The sequence below is a fragment of the Oncorhynchus nerka genome, linkage group LG15 (genome assembly GCF_034236695.1).
Source record: "Oncorhynchus nerka isolate Pitt River linkage group LG15, Oner_Uvic_2.0, whole genome shotgun sequence".
NCBI lineage: Eukaryota > Metazoa > Chordata > Actinopteri > Salmoniformes > Salmonidae > Oncorhynchus > Oncorhynchus nerka.
This window is the reverse complement of record NC_088410.1, coordinates 40,561,182-40,584,899: the sequence shown is the minus strand read 5'-3', so window position 1 is coordinate 40,584,899 and position 23,718 is coordinate 40,561,182. Positions and strand designations below refer to the sequence as shown.

The 23,718-nt window shown below is 41.5% G+C and overlaps 1 protein-coding gene across 6 annotated transcripts in view; it reads right to left on the bottom strand.

Moving 5' to 3' along the window:
* LOC115142651 (serine/threonine-protein kinase MARK1-like) overlaps positions 1-23,718 on the bottom strand; it is an 82,489-nt gene that overhangs the window by 38,779 nt on the left and 19,992 nt on the right. For all 6 annotated transcript variants that reach the window (XM_029682266.2, XM_029682268.2, XM_029682269.2 and 3 more), the window contains exons 2-3: positions 20,030-20,233; positions 13,932-13,985 (exon numbers count right to left, since the gene is read on the bottom strand). In XM_029682266.2, coding sequence (XP_029538126.1) covers positions 13,932-13,985; positions 20,030-20,233 — 258 coding nt within the window. The remainder of the gene's footprint in view (positions 1-13,931; positions 13,986-20,029; positions 20,234-23,718) is intronic.

The window sequence follows — 23,718 nt, the reverse complement described above, 5'->3', positions numbered from 1 at the left end:
AAATAGGTTCACTGTTCCTATGCTTATTGTGAAGACAAACTTCAACCCCCCCTGCCAGGAGTTCATGGAAAAGCTGGCCAAAAACAGAGCAATCCTGAAGAAGATACATTCTTCTGAGAAATATACAGATTAGGTTGGTAGAAGTATATTATGTAGTTACCAATCTCATCAGCATTTTATTTCTTTATTAAGTGAAGTATTTCACATACACTATTGCCTGTTTTTTTTGCTCATTTGCTCATGTTCTTTTCTGCTCTTATTCTACCCAGACTCCCAGGACCACTGAATGGCTGTTCAGATCAGACAGTTCTGTCTTGTCTGTAGCGTTTCTGTAACAGTTGTTTTCTCTATCACAGTGTGCCTGTTAACCTCTTCAACCTATGGGGGCGCTATGTCATTATTGGATAAAAAGACGTGCCCGTTTTAAGCTCAATATTTTGTCACGAAAAGATGCTCGACTATGCATGGAATTGACAGCCTTGGAAAGACAAAACTCTGACGTTTCCAAAACTGCAAAGATATTATCTGTGAGTGCCCCAGAACTAATGCTACAGGCGAAACCAAGGAAATGCCCCAGATTCTGAAGGCGCTGTGTTCCAATGTCTCCTTATATGGCTGTCAATGCGCCAGGAATGAGCCTGCCCTTTGTGTCGTTTCTCCAAGGTGTCTGCAGCATTGTGACGTGTTTGTAGGCATATCATTGGAAGATTGACCATAAGAGACTACATTTACCTGGTGTCCCGCCCGGTGTCCTGTGTCGAAATTATTGCGTAATCTGTAGGTCCATGCGCGTTCCATTTCTTCAGAAGAGAAAGCCAACTGCCACGAAGGATTTTATCGTCGATAGATATGTGAAAAACACCTTGAGGATTGATTCTAAACATCGGTTTGCCATGTTTCTGTCGATATTATGGAGTTAATTTGGAAAAAAGTTTGCGTTTTAATGACTTAATATTATTATTATTATTATTTTACCCAAACGTGATGAACAAAACGGAGCGATTTGTCGACACAAATAATATTTTTTGTAAAAACGGAACAGTTGCTATCTAACTGAGAGTCTCCTCATTGAAAACATCTGAAGTTCTTCAAAGGTAAATGATTTTATTTGAATCCTTTTCTGGTTTTTGTGAAAATTTTGCATGCTGAAAGACAGGCATAATCCTATGCTAGGCTATCAATACTGTTACACAAATGCTTGTTTAGCTATGGTTCAAAAGCATATTTTGAAAATCTGAGATGACAGTGTTGTTAACAAAAGGCTAAACTTGAGAGCAAATAGATTCATTTCATTTCATTTGCGATTTTCATGAATAGTTAACGTTGTGTTATGCTAATGAGCTTGCGGATAGATTTACACAATCCTGGATACAGGTTTTTTTCGTAGCTAAACGTGACGCAGAAAACGGAGCGATTTGTCCTAAACAAATAAGCTTTCAGGAAAAACTGAACATTTGCTATCTGAGAGCCTCCTCATTGAAAACATCCGAAGTTCTTCAAAGGTAAATTATTTTATTTGAATGCTTTTCTGGTTTTTGTGAAAATGTTGCCTGCTGAATGCTAACGCTAAATGCTACGCTAAATGCTACGCTAGCTATCAATACTGTTACACAAATGCTTGTTTTGCAATGGTTGAGAAGCATATTTTGAAAATCTGAGATGACAGTGTTGTTAACAAAAGGCTAAGCTTGAGAGCAAATAGATTAATTTCATTTCATTTGCGATTTTCATGAATAGTTAACGTTGCGTTATGGTAATGAGCTTGAGGTTGTAGTCACGATACCGGATCCGGGATGGCTCGACGCAAGAAGTTAAGACTAAATACATGAAACCGGAATTGTCCCCCATTTTTATTTCATAAATAATAACATTGGATATTTTAATGATATATTGACCGTCGAACTGGAAATGTCCATGGTTTTAATTTCATAAATCTGGTCACCTTAATCTAGAGGGATGCTGAGGCTACTGAAGACCATTGCAAAGCATTGTGTATTAGTTTGGTGACATGTAAATGAGGACTGTCAAATTTAACGCGTGAAATTTAAAATCGGCATACTTTTTTTTGGCGCCGTTAATCCATTTCTTCACCACACGGACCCTTTTAAGTGCAGAACACAACACTGGTGCAGGCAGTGTTTGCGGCTTTGCATGGCTGACAACTGTGTGCCTCTAGCCAAAGTCATGTGAAAGTTAGCTTTGTTTTTTTCTTTCGGCCACAGATTGGTGCGCATGTCACAGGCCGTTTTAAACTACTCGTGAGCCGATATTTGTTGGTTTAATAACTTTTTTTTTTTAGCTAGTTAGTCATGTTACCTACCTTTGTTAATTAGCTAGCAACATGATAACGGACTAGGCTATGCACAAATTTTAAAAAGTACAGGAAGAACTGAAAAGGAATAGGCTCTACAAAGAGATGCTTCAAAAGGTAGGCTGCAATATGCAAGAGTGGGGTGCAAGAGTACAGTGAAATGCCTTTCTTGCCTGCTCTTTCCCAACAATGCAGTAATCAATATCACAGCCAATAGTGTGAGAGCGGGAGTAAGAGAGTAATTCTCGACCAGAAAGTGGAAAGGTCCTCTGATGTCACATAGGTTGATACATTGCTGTGTTCTCATTTATAAAGTCCCACTGTACCGAACATCATTACTAAACTTGGAGCTGATTTGCTGGTGTTTTTACAGTGTAAAGTCCAACTATTATTAAATAGTAGATTTTTTTGTTCAGAGAATTGGGGGGCCAAAATTCAGACCACGGGATGCCAGTTGGGGAACCAAACTAGAGTCACACTCATTTAGAATGCTTGAAGCATTAACAGTACTTAAAGCTGTGCGTGTGTGTGTGTATATATGTCAGTCAGAGAGACTGCCGTGCGCAAGTGTTAAACTTCATGACCATTGATAAGAGGGAGTAGGCCTACTTAAAGCTGTTAGTGACTTTTGTGTTTATGTTGAAAATGCTATTAAAACATTCTGATGTAGATAATTGTGTTTCTGTACCTTACAAATCAAAGCATAGTTTGCCTGTAACTAAAGAGTGTTCCGGAGTTCCAAATTGAGCAGCTGCTGAAAAATGAGCTCCTGTATATATTGAGATTTAAATGGTTTTTAGAGTGAAGTACATCGAAAAAATCAAGAGAAAACTGCAAGACTCAATAGAAGACAAAACAAGGAACAAACCAAAAAGACAGGCTTTTGAAGAAGTAACTATTTTTCATAAAACTGTACAGTTATCTTAGCTAGCTGAATTGCTAGCTGAATTGTTTACTTGTTGCTAAGCAGTTGCTAGGGACTCTCCTGGAAGAAGCTAGCTAGCTTACAAAGAATAACAACAAAAAATATCTAGTTAACAGAAGAAAGGAAGACAAAATAAGGACAGAAGAAAAAGGAAAAGAAAAAGGACAACAAAGTGAAACCTCTAAAGAAACAAGAGACCATAATACAAGAAACAGCACTATAGAGAGATAGAACAACAACAACGCAGCCACTGCCAGCTAGCCTACTTCAGCAGTACTGTATCATTTGAATTATTTTAGTCAATAAGATTCCTGCTACGTAAGCTTAACTTTCTGAACATTCGAGACGTGTAGTCCATTTGTCATTCAATCTCCTTTGCATTAGCGTAGCCTCTTCTGTAGCCTGTCAACTATGTGTCTGTCTATCCCTGTTCTCTCCTCTCTGCACAGACCATACAAACGCTCCACACCGCGTTGCCGCGGCCACTCTAATCTGGTGGTCCCAGCGCGCACGACCCACGTGGAGTTCCAGGTCTCCGGTAGCCTCTGGAACTGCCGATCTGCGGCCAACAAGGCAGAGTTCATCTCAGCCTATGGCTCCCTCCAGTCCCTCGACTTCTTGGCACTGACGGAAACATGGATCACCACAGATAACACTGCTACTCCTACTGCTCTCTCTTCGTCCGCCCACGTGTTCTCGCACACCCCGAGAGCTTCTGGTCAGCGGGGTGGTGGCACCGGGATCCTCATCTCTCCCAAGTGGTCATTCTCTCTTTCTCCCCTTACCCATCTGTCTATCGCCTCCTTTGAATTCCATGCTGTCACAGTTACCAGCCCTTTCAAGCTTAACATCCTTATCATTTATCGCCCTCCAGGTTCCCTCGGAGAGTTCATCAATGAGCTTGATGCCTTGATAAGCTCCTTTCCTGAGGATGGCTCACCTCTCACAGTTCTGGGCGACTTTAACCTCCCCACGTCTACCTTTGACTCATTCCTCTCTGCCTCCTTCTTTCTACTCCTCTCCTCTTTTGACCTCACCCTCTCACCTTCCCCCTCTACTCACAAGGCAGGCAATACGCTCGACCTCATCTTTACTAGATGCTGTTCTTCCACTAACCTCACTGCAACTCCCCTCCAAGTCTCCGACCACTACCTTGTATCCTTTTCCCTCTCGCTCTCATCCAACACTTCCCACACTGCCCCTACTCGGATGGTATCGCGCCGTCCCAATCTTCGCTCTCTCTCCCCAGCTACTCTCTCCTCTTCCATCCTATCATCTCTTCCCTCTGCTCAAACCTTCTCCAACCTATCTCCTGATTCTGCCTCCTCAACCCTCCTCTCCTCCCTTTCTGCATCCCTTGATTCTCTATGTCCCCTATCCTCCAGGCCGGCTCGGTCCTCCCCTCCTGCTCCGTGGCTCGACGACTCATTGCGAGCTCACAGAACAGGGCTCCGGGCAGCCGAGCGGAAATGGAGGAAAACTCGCCTCCCTGCGGACCTGGCATCCTTTCACTCCCTCCTCTCTACATTTTCCTCTTCTGTCTCTGCTGCTAAAGCCACTTTCTACCACTCTAAAGTCCAAGCATCTGCCTCTAACCCTAGGAAGCTCTTTGCCACCTTCTCCTCCCTCCTGAATCCTCCTCCCCCTCCTCCCTCTCTGCAGATGACTTCGTCAACCATTTTGAAAAGAAGGTCGACGACATCCGATCCTCGTTTGCTAAGTCAAACGACACCGCTGGTTCTGCTCACACTGCCCTACCCTGTGCTCTGACCTCTTTCTCCCCTCTCTCTCCAGATGAAATATCGCGTCTTGTGACGGCCGGCCGCCCAACAACCTGCCCGCTTGACCCTATTCCCTCCTCTCTTCTCCAGACCATTTCCGGAGACCTTCTCCCTTACCTCACCTCGCTCATCAACTCATCCCTGACCGCTGGCTACGTCCCTTCTGTCTTCAAGAGAGCGAGAGTTGCACCCCTTCTGAAAAAACCTACACTCGATCCCTCCGATGTCAACAACTACAGACCAGTATCCCTTCTTTCTTTTCTCTCCAAAACTCTTGAACGTGCCGTCCTTGGCCAGCTCTCCCGCTATCTCTCTCAGAATGACCTTCTTGATCCAAATCAGTCAGGTTTCAAGACTAGTCATTCAACTGAGACTGCTCTTCTCTGTATCACGGAGGCCCTCCGCACTGCTAAAGCTAACTCTCTCTCCTCTGCTCTCATCCTTCTAGACCTATCGGCTGCCTTCGATACTGTGAACCATCAGATCCTCCTCTCCACCCTCTCCGAGTTGGGCATCTCCGGCGCGGCCCACGCTTGGATTGCGTCCTACCTGACAGGTCGCTCCTACCAGGTGGCGTGGCGAGAATCTGTCTCCTCACCACGCGCTCTCACCACTGGCGTCCCCCAGGGCTCTGTTCTAGGCCCTCTCCTATTCTCGCTATACACCAAGTCACTTGGCTCTGTCATAACCTCACATGGTCTCTCCTATCATTGCTATGCAGACGACACACAATTAATCTTCTCCTTTCCCCCTTCTGATGACCAGGTGGCGAATCGCATCTCTGCATGTCTGGCAGACATATCAGTGTGGATGACGGATCACCACCTCAAGCTGAACCTCGGCAAGACGGAGCTGCTCTTCCTCCCAGGGAAGGACTGCCCGTTCCATGATCTCGCCATCACGGTTGACAACTCCATTGTGTCCTCCTCCCAGAGCGCTAAGAACCTTGGCGTGATCCTGGACAACACCCTGTCGTTCTCAACTAACATCAAGGCGGTGGCCCGTTCTTGTAGGTTCATGCTCTACAACATCCGCAGAGTACGACCCTGTCTCACACAGGAAGCAGCGCAGGTCCTAATCCAGGCACTTGTCATCTCCCGTCTGGATTACTGCAACTCGCTGTTGGCTGGGCTCCTGCCTGTGCCATTAAACCCCTACAACTCATCCAGAACGCCGCAGCCCGTCTGGTGTTCAACCTTCCCAAGTTCTCTCACGTCACCCCGCTCCTCCGCTCTCTCCACTGGCTTCCAGTTGAAGCTCGCATCCGCTACAAGACCATGGTGCTTGCCTACGGAGCTGTGAGGGGAACGGCACCTCAGTACCTCCAGGCTCTGATCAGGCCCTACACCCAAACAAGGGCACTGCGTTCATCCACCTCTGGCCTGCTCGCCTCCCTACCACTGAGGAAGTACAGTTCCCGCGCAGCCCAGTCAAAACTGTTCGCTGCTCTGGCCCCCCAATGGTGGAACAAACTCCCTCACGACGCCAGGACAGCGGAGTCAATCACCACCTTCCGGAGACACCTGAAACCCCACCTCTTTCAGGAATACCTAGGATAAAGTAATCCTTCTCACCCCCCTTAAAAGATTTAGATGCACTATTGTAAAGTGGCTGTTCCACTGGATGTCTTAAGGTGAACGCACCAATTTGTAAGTCGCTCTGGATAAGAGCGTCTGCTAAATGACTTAAATGTAAATGTAAATGTAACTCAATGCAATGCTTTTTAAATGGAAAGATTGTTCTTTAGGGCCAAATTTGAGCAAATCATTTTTTGGGGATTAATCGCGATTAACTAATCCTATTAACTTGATTATAATCATTTGACAGTCCTAATGTAAATATATTTAATCTAAAAAGTACAACTAACTTCTCACAATTTTTATTTGTATGAAATTCACCGATAGACTAGGAAGGGGAGGACCATCCTGAGTAACTATTATCATCCAATGAAAAACAGCATGAAAAACGTACTGGCAATAGCAGACAAATTAAATCCCAAAATAAAATAACATATACTTGATACTCGGAGGTCAACACAAACAATTTGGACATTCTCTTACCAATACATAGCCTACCAAGCAAGTTTAAATTCCAGGGGTGCCCCATATGTTTCACTCAGGCCCCCCTTCCAGCATTGGGGAACATCCCACCACATCTAGTTCTATGGGTACAAGCACTGTTAATGACAAACTATTTACACCCCTCTTGTTGGCAAAGAGAAAATGTTGCAGGTTTAAAGGTTATTTCTTGCAATTCTATACATTTTGCCATGTCTAATTTGAATTCATGTGATATTTGAGTGACTCAAACATTACCACAAAATCTATGGGCTAAAAAACATTACCTGACAAGTTGATCTGGACATTTGACGAGTTATAAATTAGAGGTCGACCGATTATGATTTTTCAATGCCGATACAGATTATTGGAGGACCAAAAAAAGCCGATACCGATTAATCGGCTGATTATTTAAATGTATTTATAATAATGACAATTACAACAATCCTGAATGAACACCTATTTTAACTTAATATAATACATCAATAAAAATCTATTTAGCCTCAAATAAATAATGAAACATATTCAATTTGGTTTAAATAATGCAAAAACAAAGTGTTGGAGAAGTAAAAGTGCAATATGTGCCATGTAAAAAAGCTAACGTTTAAGTTCCTTGCTCAGAACATATGAAAGTTGGTGGTTCCTTTTAACATGAGACTTCAATATTCCAAGGTAAGAGGGTTTAGGTTGTAGTTAATATAGTATTTATATAACTATTTCTCTCTATACCATTTGTATTTCATATACCTTTGACTATTGGATGTTCTTATAGGCACTTTAGTATTGCCAGTGTAACAATATAGCTTCCCGACCCTCTCCTCGTCCCTACCTGGGCTCGAACCAGGAACACGTCGACAACAGCCACACTCGAAGCGGCGTTACCCATCGCTCCACAAAAGCTGCGGCCCTTGCAGAGCAAGGGGAATAACTACTCCAAGTCTCAGAGCGAGTGACGTTTGAAGCGCTATTAGCACGCACCCCGCTAACTAGCTAGCCATTTCACATCGGTTACACCAGCCATTAGGCTGATAGGCTTGAAGTCATAAACAGCGCTGTGCAACAACGAATGTGCTGTTTGAATGAATGCTTACGAGCCTGCTGCTGCCTACCATCGCTCAGTCAGACTGCTCTATCAAATCAGACTTAATTATAACATAACACACAGAAATACGAGCCTTTGGTCATTAAATATGGTCGAATCCGGAAAGTATCATTTCAAAAACAAAATGTTTATTCTTTCAGTGAAATACGGAACCGTTCGGTATTTCATCTAACGGGTGGCATCCCTAAGTCTAAAAATTCTTGTTACATTGTACAACCTTCAATGTTATGTCATAATTACGTAAAATTCTGACAAATTAGTTCGCAATGAGCCAGGCTGCCCAAACTGTTGCATATACCCTGACTCTGCGTGCAATGAACGCAAGAGAAGTGACACAATTTCACCTGGTTAATATTGCCTGCTAACCTGGATATCTTTTAGCTAAATACACAGGTTTAAAAAATATATATTTCTGTGTATTGATTTTAAGAAAGGCATTGGTGTTTAAGGTTAGGTACAGTTGTGCAACGATTGTGCTTTTTTCGCAAATGCGCTTTTGTTAAATCATCCCCCAGCGCTGCATCGATTATATGCAACGCAGGACACGCTAGATAAACTAGTAATGTCATCAACCATGTGTAGTTAACTAGTGATTATCATTGAGTGATTGTTTTTTATAAGATAAGTTTAATGCTAGCTAGCAACTTACCTTGGCTTCTTACTGCATTCGCATAACAGGCAGGCTCCTCATGGAGTGCAATGTAAGGCAGGTGGTTAAAGCGGTGGACTAGTTAACCGTAAGGTTGCAAGATTGAATCCCAGAGCTGACAGGGTAAAAATCTGTCGTTCTGCCCCTGAACAAGGCAGTTAACCCACCATTCCTAGGCCGTCATTGAAAATAAGAATGTGTTCTTAACTGACTTGCCTAGTTAAATAAAAAGGTGTAAGAAAAAATATTTAAAACATTTGCAAAATCGGCGTCCAAAAATACCGATTTCCGATTGTTATGAAAACTTGAAATCGGCACTAATTAATCGGTCATTAATAGGTCTAACTCTATTATAAAATACCTCTAAGGTATGCAATGACTGACATGTCAAGAGGAACTGATGATTTTGAGATTTTTGAGATTACTTTCAAGAGTAAGTTGAAAGCCACCCCCTTGCTGACCTCTCGTGCCCCGTAGGGGCTGCACCCTACAGTTTGGGAACCACTGATCTATTCAATGCTGGCCAAATTCCACTCAAGATTTTAGAGGGGTAATTTATGAGTATGGGACTATTGGCTGCACAAATCAAAATGCCCTGGTCAAGTCTACTGCTCCACCAGCGAGCCAATAGAGATGTGTCTTGTCGGGAGTCAGAGCAGTCTCGAATGATTAATCAGAAAACAGGCCCTGAAAATTCCTTCCCTTGGAGGTACTTTGCAGCATGGTCAAGTAATTGACGGGCAGATGTTGGGCCATTTTTAGCTTTTCCGACCACACCGGAAAAATAATAATGTAGCAGAATACTAGCGGGGTAACAGGCCTGTGGAGCTTTGACAAATCCCACACTGTGTTTTTATAATGCGTGAACTCATGGCGCATGCGTCTTGATAGTCCAATGCGGCTCCCTCTCCTCTTCATCTGCACAGTTTGGAAAACATGGGATAAAGTGACAGCAATATGTCGAATGCCTTTTAGGAATTTGCTTTCACTTGGAAAGGAGAGGTCTGAACTATATTCAACTTTATTTCAGGTATGCACAGATGGAAGAAAATGAGACGAGGGGAGGGGGCCTTTTTAGACTACTGACGTGCACCCTTTGTGTTGAAGGACAAAGCACCCATGGCTAGGGGAGGATGTGGTTAGTTCAGAAATCACTGACCCTCACAGAGCAAATGGGACCTAATGTGAGCTATTGATCAGCTGGAATACGATAGCGTGGATGGCCCTCGCATTATAAGTGTCTCGGGCCATTATCGACAGATTCTGCCTCCTATGAAGAAGTCACAAGCCGGCCTACGTCCTGTTTCATGTACTAAAGGAAAACTGTACCTGAACGATTACAATGTTTCTGTCTGTAACTCTGTTTGTCCATTTCTCAGTCTTTCTGTTAAGATCATCCTTCCCTTCATTCATCCATCCACTCCTTTCATCCTTCCACCCATCCTAGACAAGTCGATGCAGGGTGTTCTGAATGACATCCACCACCAGAACTGCTCGTGGTGTGAGAGTATGAGCGAAAGCAAGCGAGCGAGAATTCTCTAGCGTGACTCATTACCGAGCTGAAACGCGAGCACCCTCTGCGTGGTCGGAACCAACCAGAAGCCTGCGATACAACTTCCGCTTTTGGACGTTAACAAGGCGACACGCCATCTTAACCCTTGACACTCATGGGAATGGGCCTATACGGATAGGACTACATTTAAATGTTTCTTACAGAAGAAATATGAAAAGCATATGCCTAACCATGGTAGCAATTGAAAGTGAACAGTTTGGAGAATATGGGGAAATTATTAGACCAAAGTTGAGGACACAACAATTCACCTGACACAAGACAAACAAAACAATACACTTGATTTTGTGCACTTTGCCTCATTTGTTGATAACGAAATCAGAAAATAATCTTGATTTGATATTAAGATGAAAACGCATTGGACCTTTAATATACCACAGTATATAGATATGCAGAAATGAGTTTAAAAGCTCAAAATGCAATGGTGACTTGACCTCACAAGACCAGCTAGTTACACATAGCATATTTTTGAGGCACAGAATAGGCCCACATATCGATTTTATACAATCGTCATGCCACAGTTCTCTTCATCCATTAAATGGTTATAACCCATACCCAAAACACTAAGATAATAACATGTCCCTTGGTCGTTTCCCCCCAACAAAATCATTGTACATTTTAGATAAATGTATGACTTACTCGCTAAATCGGTAAATCGCTAGTTTATGAAATTACAGTTCAGCAATCCCAGAAATTCTTGGGTTTCTTTGTGTGCGTTGCTAGGAGCCCTCTGCATGTAAACCTATAATAATGGTATTGTAATGACCAATGTTTCATTCCCCAGGCCACACCAGATGACATAGCCTGCTAAAGCTGTATCTAGGGGATTTTTGGTGTTTGGATTTCAATGTAAAAAGAGGAAACCTGGTATGCTTCTGTCTCCCGGTTCAGGCTCATATTTCCAGTGAACCGAGCGCACTTCCCCCGAGACCACTGATCGAGCTCACAAACAAGCTCTGGGTTTGAAATGGAGGACTGTCAGAAGATTTGGGTTCAGGTTGTTGTGTCACAGCTAAGTTCCTGGAAAGAGAAAGGTCTTGCAGGTGTCGCAGATGTGTTACGTTTCAAAAACACAGGACAACATTTTAAAATACTTATGCTGGAAGGGATCTAGCGAGGGTGCAGTTTGACGCTGTAGGTAGAAGTTTCCCTTAACAACTGATCTAGGGACCAGCTTACCCTCCCCCAGTCATACCTTTAACCATTAGGGGGCGAAAAAAGGCTAAACTGATTTTAGATCAGTGTCTAGGTGCAACTCAATCCTATTCCACCAAACCCAGATTATCTACAGTTAAGCCCCTCCTATCAGACCTAGACACAAGGTTGCTCTTAACATCATAAGGCCCAGCCACAGGCCCAACCACATCTCCGAACCAAGGGAAGCGCTGTATCAAAGGTAATAAGCATTCATTGCATTCACATTGGCAGCACATTGGCATCAAAAGTCATGTGACATCACTATCCAATTAGAATCCTTATCATATTGTTGCTATTATGGAAGGCTTGGAGCCTAAATGGAGGAAGGTTTGCTGAATCCTAGGGAGGCCATACTCGTGAACCTTTGCTAAAACCATTGGTTTTAAATGGCAAGATGCCAACTTTTCTCATAGGCCAACCTGGCAAAATTAGCCACGATTCTGGGGATGGCCAGCTGAGCAGATGACTACATCTGGTAATAAAAAAAACAATCAACCTATCAAAGACCTTAAATGGTAGACACTATCCAATTGCATTTGTTAAACAGGTCAACTTGGCCACTAGAGGGAGATAGTTAAATGGCATATATTAGTTGGATAGTTTATCAGATGCTTTTATCCAAAGCGACTAACAGTCATGCATGACAACTGCTTGGTTTTTGTTTGCTACCAATGGTCTTGGTAAGTGGAGTGTGCTAATACAGTGTACAAAACATTAGGAACTCCTTCCTAATATTGAGTTGCACCGCCTTTTCCTTCAAAACAGCCTCAATTCGTCAGGGCATGGAGTCTACAAGGTGTCAAAAGCATTCCACAGGGATGCTGGCCCATGTAGACTCCAATGCTTCCCCTAAATGTGCCAAGTTGGCTGGATGTCTTTTGGGTGGTGTACCATTCTTGATACACACGGGAAACTGTTGAGTGAAAAACCCAGAAGCGTTGCAGATCTTGACACACTCAAACCGGTCATTTATCCACGTGAAATGGTTGGATGGAAACGTGGTTACTGGCACACATACACTATCCATGTCTCAAGGCTTAAAATTCCTTCTTTAACCAAGCTTCTCCCCTTCATCTACACTGAATGAAGTGGATTTAACATGTGACAGCAATAAGGGATCATAGCTTTCACCTGGTCTGTGTCATGGAAAGCAGGTGCTCCTAATGTTTTTCAAACTCAGTGTATTTTGAATGATGCTTCCTTGACCAGGCTACTGTACTGATGTTACACAACATTCAAAAGGCAGTAAGGAACGTTTCCGCATATATACCAAATATTGTGCTTTTGCAAGATTGTTCTTACTTTTTTTAAGAGGATTATGCATTTCTATTCGTATCTACATCCTTCATAAAAAGATGGAAGATGTTGGAGATCTTATCAACGGTTGTATTTTCTCCTGACCATTATGACTATTTGGTGGCATAGTCCACTAAGACAGTTGCCTCAAAGTTCAATGGCTGAGAGTTCAAATCACTTTACGGAGCAAGTTTTTATTTTTATTTAAGGAATTACCACTCCACTGCTGGTCCTCAAGTCAAATATGTGTATATGTGACGAAGGAGATACTTATAACAACAATGCATATAAAATGATGTAGGCCTACATTTAGGTATACACATCCATGCAATAGGATTATTAGGTCCTAGCAATGTGTTTGTGAACAAGGCTGAAAATCCCTTATGGAATTCATTCCAAATCTTACATTTTGCATGGTGATGACAGATTTTTTTTTCTCTCAACACAATACCTCGATGAATGTTATTCCACATTTCAAAATAAATATTAGCACCCCATGGGGGATCCAAAATCACAGCGTAAATGGAACTAGGCACCATTCACTGAGTTAATTGTCAAGACACATATTTGCACGTGATGTAGTTAATTTGATTATCAGAACGTGCAGTGGATTTCTGGTAAGGATGCTTTAGTGAAAAAGTGTTGGGATCAGGTCCAGCTACGTCGACAATTTTAATTGGCTGATAAGGACTTAGATACTGGATATAATTATCTGCTCAGCTAGTCGGCCCCAGCACCGTGGCTAATTTTGCCAGGTTGGCCTATGAAAAAAGCTAGCAGTTAGCCATTTAAGACCAATGGTTTAAACCAATGGTCTCAGCAAAAGTTCACGAACATGGCCCGTGTGGCTCTGGTCCCTCATACACAATCTCATCCGGTGTCTGACGCAAAACTCAAAAGGGAGGTTGTATTGATATCATCATCTGATCTGTGTGCTCACCCATCATAGACTGTGTTTAACAGAGAGAGCAAGAGAGGGGAGGAAGAGAATAGAAAAAGGGAGAGAGAGAGAGAGAAAGAGTTGTTTGAATGTGAGGCCTTACCTTCTGTAGACTAGTGGGGTTCAACTGTGTTTTGTCTATTATCTTCACGGCAACCTACGGGAGTGGAGACAAACAAGAAATAGACTTTACACACCAATCACATCCGGCCAAAGCTCTGTGACAGCACCCATTTTGTGTTGACAATGGAACGTTTTGATCCTCTATCCTAACCCAGGTTTAATTTGTAAGTCGCTCTGGATAAGAGCGTCTGCTAAATGACTTAAATGTAAATGTAAATGTAAATGTTTAACGAAGTTTGAGGAGCTTCTGAGAGAGGTGTGTTGCAAATGGCACCCTTTTCCATGTATAGTGCACTACTTTTGACCAGCGCCTTATGGGCCCTGGTCAAAAGTAGCGCACTATATAGGGAATAAGGTGCCATTTAGGACAGACAGAAAGTTATGATTAAATGGTAATTTAGCATCCTGGTTAGCACCACCCGAGGTGTGCTTTCCTCAGAACAGAAGGATCAAGTCACCAGAGTGCAGATTCGACAGCCTTGGGTTGGTAACTCGAGCTCAAAATTGAAAATCTATTCAGGCCCAATTCTTGCTTGTCTGCTGGCGAAACAAAATAGAAAAAAACTCTGTCCCTGTTATGGAGGCTGCAAATGCACAAACTGATTTATGTTTTGAAAGGAGGACAGTTTGAGAATGTCATTTGAACGCACACACACCAACACACAATGACAAAAGAGAGAAGTTATGGTCCAACAGTTAAAGCGACACTCCTTAATTTGACTGTGGCTGCTTTTAGGACAGTTGGTTCAAATTTGAGCTGGTGCAGTTCTGCTGTTTTGTCCTCCTGGTGCAAAACATTCTCTGCTTGAAAGTGGAATTTAGGGGTGGAATAAGTAGATTTATTTGGGCCTGTGTTGGTGTACAAACTCATCAGCAAGAGCGTAATTTAAAAGACATACAATAACTAACTGGCAGTTCCATTTGTCCAGATCCACCCGCACAGATTAAAAACCGGTCAGAAGGGCTGCAGCTGCACTTGAGGTGAAAGTTACAGACTGTGCCTTTAAATGACGCATATGAAATTCTTCTCTTTTACAACCCAGTGTGCCATAGATCATTTTGAAGCGTCACTGAGAAAAGGTTGCATCAGTCCCCGAGACTACAATTAACCATAATCACTATAATCAACACGCAATCATTTTCGGGATAGGAGATGACACTAGCACAACGCAAATCAAAGGCACCGTAGAATTGGCCTCCCTTGCAAAAAAACAGCCTCTCCTGAAATATGGGTATGTAAATTGCTCACCATTACTGGGTAGAAACAGCATAAGCATTCGCATCCTATCAGGCAATCTTGGAGTAGGCATACCGGAATGTTTGAATTCACACGTAACAACCTCTCTCACTCAACACTCTGGTGCGAGTCCTGACGTACATTGCATCAATAATTGAACCTATACTGTGGCTCATGCTGGGTCAGAGTACCCAGCCAAAGTTATTTCCATTTCAAGAGTAGACTTTTTAAAACTGCGCTGAGGTCTTGGCCAACACTGAAAGAGAATTGTTGAGTGGTTGAGGTCGATGGGTGATGAGGGCAACCAGTGCAGCCATATCTTGTTAACTCTTGATTTGTCTTAAAGTGGCTGACAGCATTTTAGCAACATCAAATTGTATTCAAATCTGTTTCATATACACCCCCAAGAAGACACATTTGATTTATTTTAGGTTCTGACAAGCGACCACTTAGATATGGGAATTTTCACATTTTCATACATTCTTAGAATGTTTGGGAATTACATATACTAAGGCATTAAAAATAAATCTATAGCAATTTAGAGTGAGAAAGCGGATGTGCGTTTGGACAATAAATAAACATCTGTCTCGTCCAGGATCGGAGTCTATGCAGAACAGTGCACCATAGCCAGTTGGCTAAGTTGGTAGAGCATAGCGCTTGTAACGCTTGTGGGTTTTATTCCCATCGGGGACCAGTACAACATCAAAAAATATGAAAATGTATGCACTCACTACTAGGGCTGTGGCGGTCATGACATTTTGTGAGTTGGTGATTGTCAAGCAAATAACTGCCGGTCTCACGTTAATTGACCGTTCATTAACAAACACATTTAGGATAGCAGACTTTTGGAACACCTACATTTAAAAAGTCTAATAAGACCATTTGATATAGCCTACACCATCACAATAAATCCATAAATGATATTTAAAAACAGGTCTAAAGAAACATGATATGAAGAGCAAGAACAGAATAGCATACTCTGAGTTGTCTTCATGCCCTGATCTTGCTATGCCATATGGCTGTGGGCTACACTAGCTCATTTAGCAGACACGATTTGCTTAGAATACCGTGGCATTATTTTATAGAATGAAGAAAACGATTGAACATAGCTGAATAAACTAGAAAGGATGTTTTCTCCAAATAACTTGAGTGCTCACGTGGCTATTCTGTGTTGAGCGGTTAACAAAGAAACAGCTACTCCTATATGCTTCATTCAGAGTTCTGTAACTATAGTTGTGATACAAATGTTGGGCTGTGTGTTCGGTTTTTAATAGATTCTAAGACTGCATGTCGAGTCTAATGATTTGAAAAAAGTCGCATGAAAGCACGAGCTCTGCATTTGTTGTTTTGCTCAGGCTGTACACACTTCATCAGTCTGTCTTTCACAATTTGACAATCACTTGATAATGCCTCAAATTTCCCGGCCGCATCCCCCAATTCCCTTCTCCGGGCTGCATGCTGAAGCACCGCTCACTCACCTGGCTCTCAGTCACGTGATCTGGTCTCTCTCACAGGCTACAAGTGAAGACCGACACAATGGGGACGCAACTGCATATTGAAGATGGGAAGAGCTGTAATTTTATTTTCGTCAGCCAAAAAGAGGAGTAGGCCTAACGCACAGCAAAAGCTCTAGCCAATTTCAATCTACTATCCCCCATAGTACAAAATAAATCTTCCAAACATAGTCTGGGACAGTTCTGGGATGCAATAGATCCCAAATTAATACAACCACTAGCATCAAAAAACAGAAATGTGATAAATAAAAAAAAGTTCATTTTTATGGTGATAATTCTTCCCCAAAACTCATGTGCTGCATATGTTGGCCAGTTAGAGACTACACTCGGTGTAAAGCGGATTAATGTGTATCATTTTAGTAAGTTATTTGGCCACCTTAAAACATATAGGCCTATGGGCTAGGCTACATGTGGTGTGTGACTACGATTTGAAAAAGTGTCAAATTGGGCATCATTCACAAGTGATAGGCTAATATTGTCACCCATCAGACTATTCTTGATTTAACCTCATCTTTACATATACTAAATAATATATGTATGACGTTAGTTTTGATTTAGAATAGACAACTGTCATGCACCGGTCTCAAAACACGGGCAGGGGGAAAAAATCCACGTCATCTACGCACTTAAATAGCGAATGGAGGACACTTTGCCCACAGTTCATTTTCATGCCAACCCATGTAGTCCATACTCCTGTTGTAAAGAGAAGCAATGTGCTTAATATTGGGAAAGTTGAGAAATAAATATAGTAGGCCTAGCCTATAGAAAGCTGATGGGCTCCTCTTTTTAAGAGGCCATCATTCACCGTTTTCTCACGCAATTGCATAGCCTGTAGAAATGTTGTGCAACATGAGCTCATTGGCTCTCATGAAGTGTTTGATTAGATTTTTGATTACTTTTGTATTGATGTCAGAGTGATTAGAGGGACAATAGAGTGCCGAGTACCAGGAAGTTAGCAAGTTTGGTAGGCTACCAATGACCACCAGCGGCATCAGAGCTTGGAGAATTTGACTGCCATCATGACCGCCGGTGTGGGGGTAATAGGTCACCGTAACAGCCCTACTCAATACTGTAAGAGCGTATGCTGAATGACTAAAATGTCAAATGTAACTACAGTATGCCTTTATGCAAACAAGCTATTTTGCCACACAGGCCTGCCATCATTCACTTTGAACTGGATGTGTGTTTAAAAGGAGTTGCAACTTTAGTCTGAAGTATATTTTTAGATCATTAGAACGCATTAGGCAAAAGCCACAAAATACACCGGAATGGATTTTGGCAAATATATCAATACCACGGGAGTCTTCTTACATTTGTTAACTTTACAGTCCTATTGATCAAACAACCATGAAAAAAGGTAGGCTCGCTATCCCTCAGTTACACATATCAACAACTAATGCTAGCCAGAGCAAGATGAGCTTAAATCTAACGAAGGAACATTTGATAAACCCTCTCAAACTTTTTCAGCTAGTTGGCCTTCAAAATTGCACTGATAAATGATGGGAATTGTAGCCTACTCGTCCTTGTGCAGCTTGCCTGCAACCAAGCACCCAAGCTAACTGGCTAAGGTTGGCTAGCTTGCGACTTCCAGACAAATGAGAGAACACCTCACTCTGACCATGATTAGCTAGGCTGTTTACATGTTATCTAGAGCATTCGGGACTATTACTTTTTTGGCCTGTTTACTGACACCGGCCATATTCAGCAGGTGTTGCGCGTTCGTAAATTCATCAGGTATTGGTCTTACTCAGACGAGAGGGCTCTGAAATCAGACTTGTGATCATTGCCCTTGCTAGATTGTATTGTCATTCCCAGACTTAGTTACATTTGTCAATTTTTTTCCAAAATATTGAGTAATGGAAACTGAAAAAGTGCATCCCACAAACAATGTACCAGGTCAGCTGTGATTTACAACCTGGTAGCAATATTTTTTGGACTACCAAGAAATGTATTGGGGAATTATATTAATCATGCATTAAACTGCATCATTCTTTTCTGCCAACAATGCCTTAGTGTACGTCATGAAATGTAGAGTCAAATAGAACCTACGTTTAAAACCTATTATAAAGTAGATTTTGTAGCATAAACTGGGAATTTGATATTTTTGACTGATATGATTGTTTGTTTCATATCTGAAACATAGTTCAAACGCTGTCAGTTCCACTTTAAAAGGGACATTTCACTTCCTTGTTTTAAAGGGACAGTTCACTCCAAAACCAAAGTGTCAGATGTTTTCAGACTAAAAGTGGTCCGATGTTGATAAATCCACATCCCACCTGTTGTGGCAATCCAAAATGAAAAGATAAGCATCATATCATTTCTGATCTTATTTGGTGCTCATCTTTTTAAATTCCTTTGAGTTAGAGGGCATAGACTGGATCTACAATACCAAAGACTACAATACCAAACTACATTTAAGGTCAGAAAAAAACCATACATTTTCCTTTAACATTGTTTTCATAGAGATGTGGGACAGGACTTTGGTACTGTAGTTCACAAGATTCCCTCTTCTCTCAGTCTTGTTGAGCCCAGAAACCAAACATCCAGAGAAATTTGGACATGCAAACAATGTAAACTTTAAGAACTTCAGACCTCTGTTGTTCTTACATGTAATCGCCAAGCTATTGGCATGAATCCAATGTCTAAATATGTCTGTGTGGGTACCAAACAAGACACATGCAATTTTCAACAAGGTCAAACTTAACATACCACGCGCGAGACCAATTTGAAAGAAGGACAACTGGGTTATTTCCTGTTTAGGTATTTAAAATAAAGAAATAGACTCAACGTGGCCTCTTAGAACAGGGATCACCAATTAGATTCAGCTGAGGGCAGATTGTTTCTTAAGCGGTTGGTCAGGGGGCTGGAACATAATTACAAATAATTATAAAATCAGATAATATTTGACTAAAACATAATAATTTCAAACCTTGCTTTACATTTCTATACAAATCACATACATACATTGGATTGGGGCGGCAGGTAGCCTAGTGGTTAGAGTGTTCTAACCACTAGGCTACCTGCCGCCCCAATCCAATGTATGTATGTGATTTGTATAGAAATGTAAAGCAAGGTTTGAAATTATTATGTTATAGTCAAATATTATCTGATTTTATAATTATTTGTAATTATGTACTGGACTTGTAACCGAAAGGTCAAATCCCCGAGTTGACAAGGTGAAAATATGTCATTCCGTTCTGAGGCTGTCATTGAAAATAAGAATTTGTTCTTAACTGACTTGCCTAGTTAAATAAAGGAAAAATTTATTTAAAAAAACACTACAGTTCAGTAAATGACAGCAACAAATTCATAATGGAGGAAACGTACCTCTCGTCCTGTGAGTATATGCCGGGCCAGCTTGACTTTGGCAAAGTTCCCCTTGCCAATGGTCTTGAGCAGCCGGTAGTTCCCGATGTGTGGCTGCTCCTCTGTCGTGGACGCCACAGAGTTCCGACATCTCGGCAGGCTGTGCCGACTCCCCGACTTAGCCGGCGGGGCCGGGGGCTCCTGGTAGCCCTCCACAGAAGTGTGCTGTAAGAATGTAACATGGGTGGAGAACAACAAACCCGTGTCAGTTTTAAAAAATATGTATTTTATTGAACAGATAGAGCATCAAGGTGTGGAACGATAGAAAGGTTGTATCAAAGGGGAGTAGGCCAGATTAAACGTATGCCCAACATCTATGTATGCCAGAGGCTGCGGCATTACGACTAGACCAGCTTTCCACCAGCAACATGCATGTCTCTTCTACAGTCAGAAGGCTAAAACAGCTTGTGATACTATATCTGCTACATGAATCAGGTTTCCAACCAGTAAGTACATGTCTGATAAAAATCATGACAGGCCTGATGGAAACAGCTAATGTTACTCTAAACTTTACAAATGTCCACAAAACAAATCAATAAGACAAGGTGGGATCTTTTCGTTCTTGTAAAATGAATTATGCGAGAAATGGCAGTGGAAACGCTTTTATGTGCAAATATTGATTATTATATTCATCATATCGAAGTCACGTGATGATATGTGTGGTCCTCCCACTACAACTTGGGAAAGCATGCAGTTTATTAGGCTACTGATGAAATAAGTTATGATATACTTCACAGGGTGGTGAAAATGCACAGTGATGAGCTTCATCCTCTTTTTCAATAAATATCAAGGGTCTTTTTCTGGTGTCAGGATGATCGATGCTTGGCTTCCGTTTGACACATACAAATAATCTTGCTCTTTTGTCAATAATAAAACCAGAGTGGGCACATTTGCTATAGTTTATAGCGCAAAATTTTAGTGACAAGACAGTAGAGTTGAAAATGCAATGGATATCCATTTAACTTGTGTTTTTTATTTGGTACATGGGAATTTTACCACAAAAGTTAGTTTTATGTGAACTACATCATTCACAGCCTTTAATATGCAACAAGTCAATTTGGTGGAAACGTCTCTGTTGGGAAAATTCACATTGTTTTATGCAGATTTTAAGAGTATTCGCATGAAAATCTGTCGCCAATTGGATGTATCAAATTGAAAAGTAATGTTATTTTCTACACAGATCACACAATTATTGCGTGATGATCTTCCCTGATGTTTTCCCGAACTTCCCAATACCTCAGATGCATTTCAAATCACATCAAACCATACTTCAGATGGTCTTTTTTATTTTATAGAATTTCAGACTGAATTTTAAGACCGTCACTGGCTGTTGATTCTAGAGGTCGACCGATTAATCGGAATGGCCGATTAATTAGGGCCGATTTCAAGTTTTCATAACAATCGGATCAGTATTTTTGGGCGCCAATTTTGCCGTTTAAAAAAAAAGGTAGGTCAGTTAAGAAGACATTCTTATTTTCAATGACCGACTAGGAACGGGGCAGAACGACAGATTTTCACCTTGTCTGCTCGGGGGATCCAATCTTGCAAACTTAGAGTTAACTAGTCCAACGCTCTAACCACCTGCCTCTTGTTTACACTCCACGAGGAGCCTGCCTGTTACGCGAATGCAGTAGAAGCCAAGGTAAGTTGCTAGCTAGCATTAAACTTATCTTATAAAAAAATCAATCAATCATAATCACTAGTTATAACTACACATGGTTGATGATATTACTAGTTTATCTAGCGTGTCCTGCGTTGTATACAAATCGATGTAACGCTGGGGGATGATTTAACAAAAGCCCATTTGCGAAAAAAGCACAATCGTTGGACGACTATACCTAGCCATAAACACCAATGCCTTTCTTAAAATCAATACACAGAAGTATATATTTTTAAACCTGCATATTTAGCTAAAAGAAATCCAGGTTAGCAGGCAATATTAACCAGGTGAAAATGTGTCACTTCTCTTGCGTTCATTGCACGCAGAGTCAGGGTATTTTATTTTTTTAACCTTTATTTAACTAGGCAAGTCAGTTAAGAACACATTCTTATTTTCAATGACTGCCTAGGAACAGTGGGTTAACTGCCTGTTCAGGGGCAGAACGACATATTTGTACCTTGTCAGCTCAGGGGTTTGAACTTGCAACCTTCTGGTTACTAGTCCAACGCTCTAACCACTAGGCTACCCTGCCACCCCACATTGCGAACTAATTTGCCAGAATTGTACGTAATTATGACATAACATTGAAGGTTGTGCAATGTAACAAGAATATTTAGACTTAGGGATGCCACCCGTTAGATAAAATACCGAACGGTTCCGTATTTCACTGAAAGAATAAACATTTTGTTTTTGAAATTATAGTTTCCGGATTTGACCATATTAATGACCAAAGGCTCGTATTTCTGTGTGTTATGTTATAATTAAGTCTATGATTTGATAGAGCAGTCTGACTGAGCGATGGTAGGCAGCAGCAGGCTCGTAAGCATTCATTCAAACAGCACTCTCGTGCGTTTTGCCAGCAGCTCTTCTCAAGCACAGCGCTGTTTATGACTTCAAGCCTATCAGCCTAATGGCTGGTGTAACCGATGTGAAATAGCTAGCTGGTTAGCGGGGTGCGCGCTAATAGTGTTTCAAATGTCACTCGCTCTGACTTGGAGTAGTTATTCCCCTTGCTCTGCATGGGTAACGCTGCTTCGAGTGTGGCTGTTGTCGATGTGTTCCTGGTTCGAGCCCAGGTAGGGGCAAGGAGAGGGACGGAAGCTATACTGTTACACTAAAGTGCCTATAAGAACATCCAATAGTCAAACGTATATGAAATACAAATGGTATAGAGAGAAATAGTGCTATAAATACTATATTAACTACAAACCTAAACCCTCTTACCTTGGAATATTGAAGTCTTATGTTAAAAGGAACCACCAACTTTCATTGGTTCTCATGTTCTGAGCAAGGATCTCAAACGTTAGCTTTTTTACATGGCACATATTGCACTTTTACTTACCCACCACTTTGTTTTTGCATTATTTAAACCAAATTGAACATGTTTCATTATTTATTTGAGGCTAAATGGATTTTTAATGGTGTATATTAAGTTAAAATAAGTGTTCATTCAGTATTGTTATAATTGACATTATTACAAATAAATAAAATAAATAAAAAATGTAAATCGCCCGATTAATCGGTAACGTCTTTTTTTGGTCCTCCAATAATAGGTATCGGTGTTGAAAAATCATAAAATCGGTCGACCTCTAGTTGATTCTAACACATTTATCACAGGGTGAGGTCGTAATAATTGTCTGATATCAATATTGGGTTGTGGGACAAAAAAAATGTAGTTACTAGATCTCAACTTGTTGATGTTGGACTTCTAACCTGGATATATGATCCGACTGTTGACTTTGAAACCCTGGCAGCTGTACCCACGGCACGCGTAGCAAGAATTCAGATGTCACCGTCCACTTCCGAGGCAGCCCATGTGTGATGCCTTAACATTATCGGACAAATAACTTTTTTTGCAACCACAGGAATTAGTGACCCATGTGTTCGTTAGTGACACACTGATAGTAGTTAGGCCAAAATACAGTGTGTATACTAAACATTCATTTGTTTCCAAAAGTCAGAATTTCTTCCCACCTCTTCCTCATAAAGA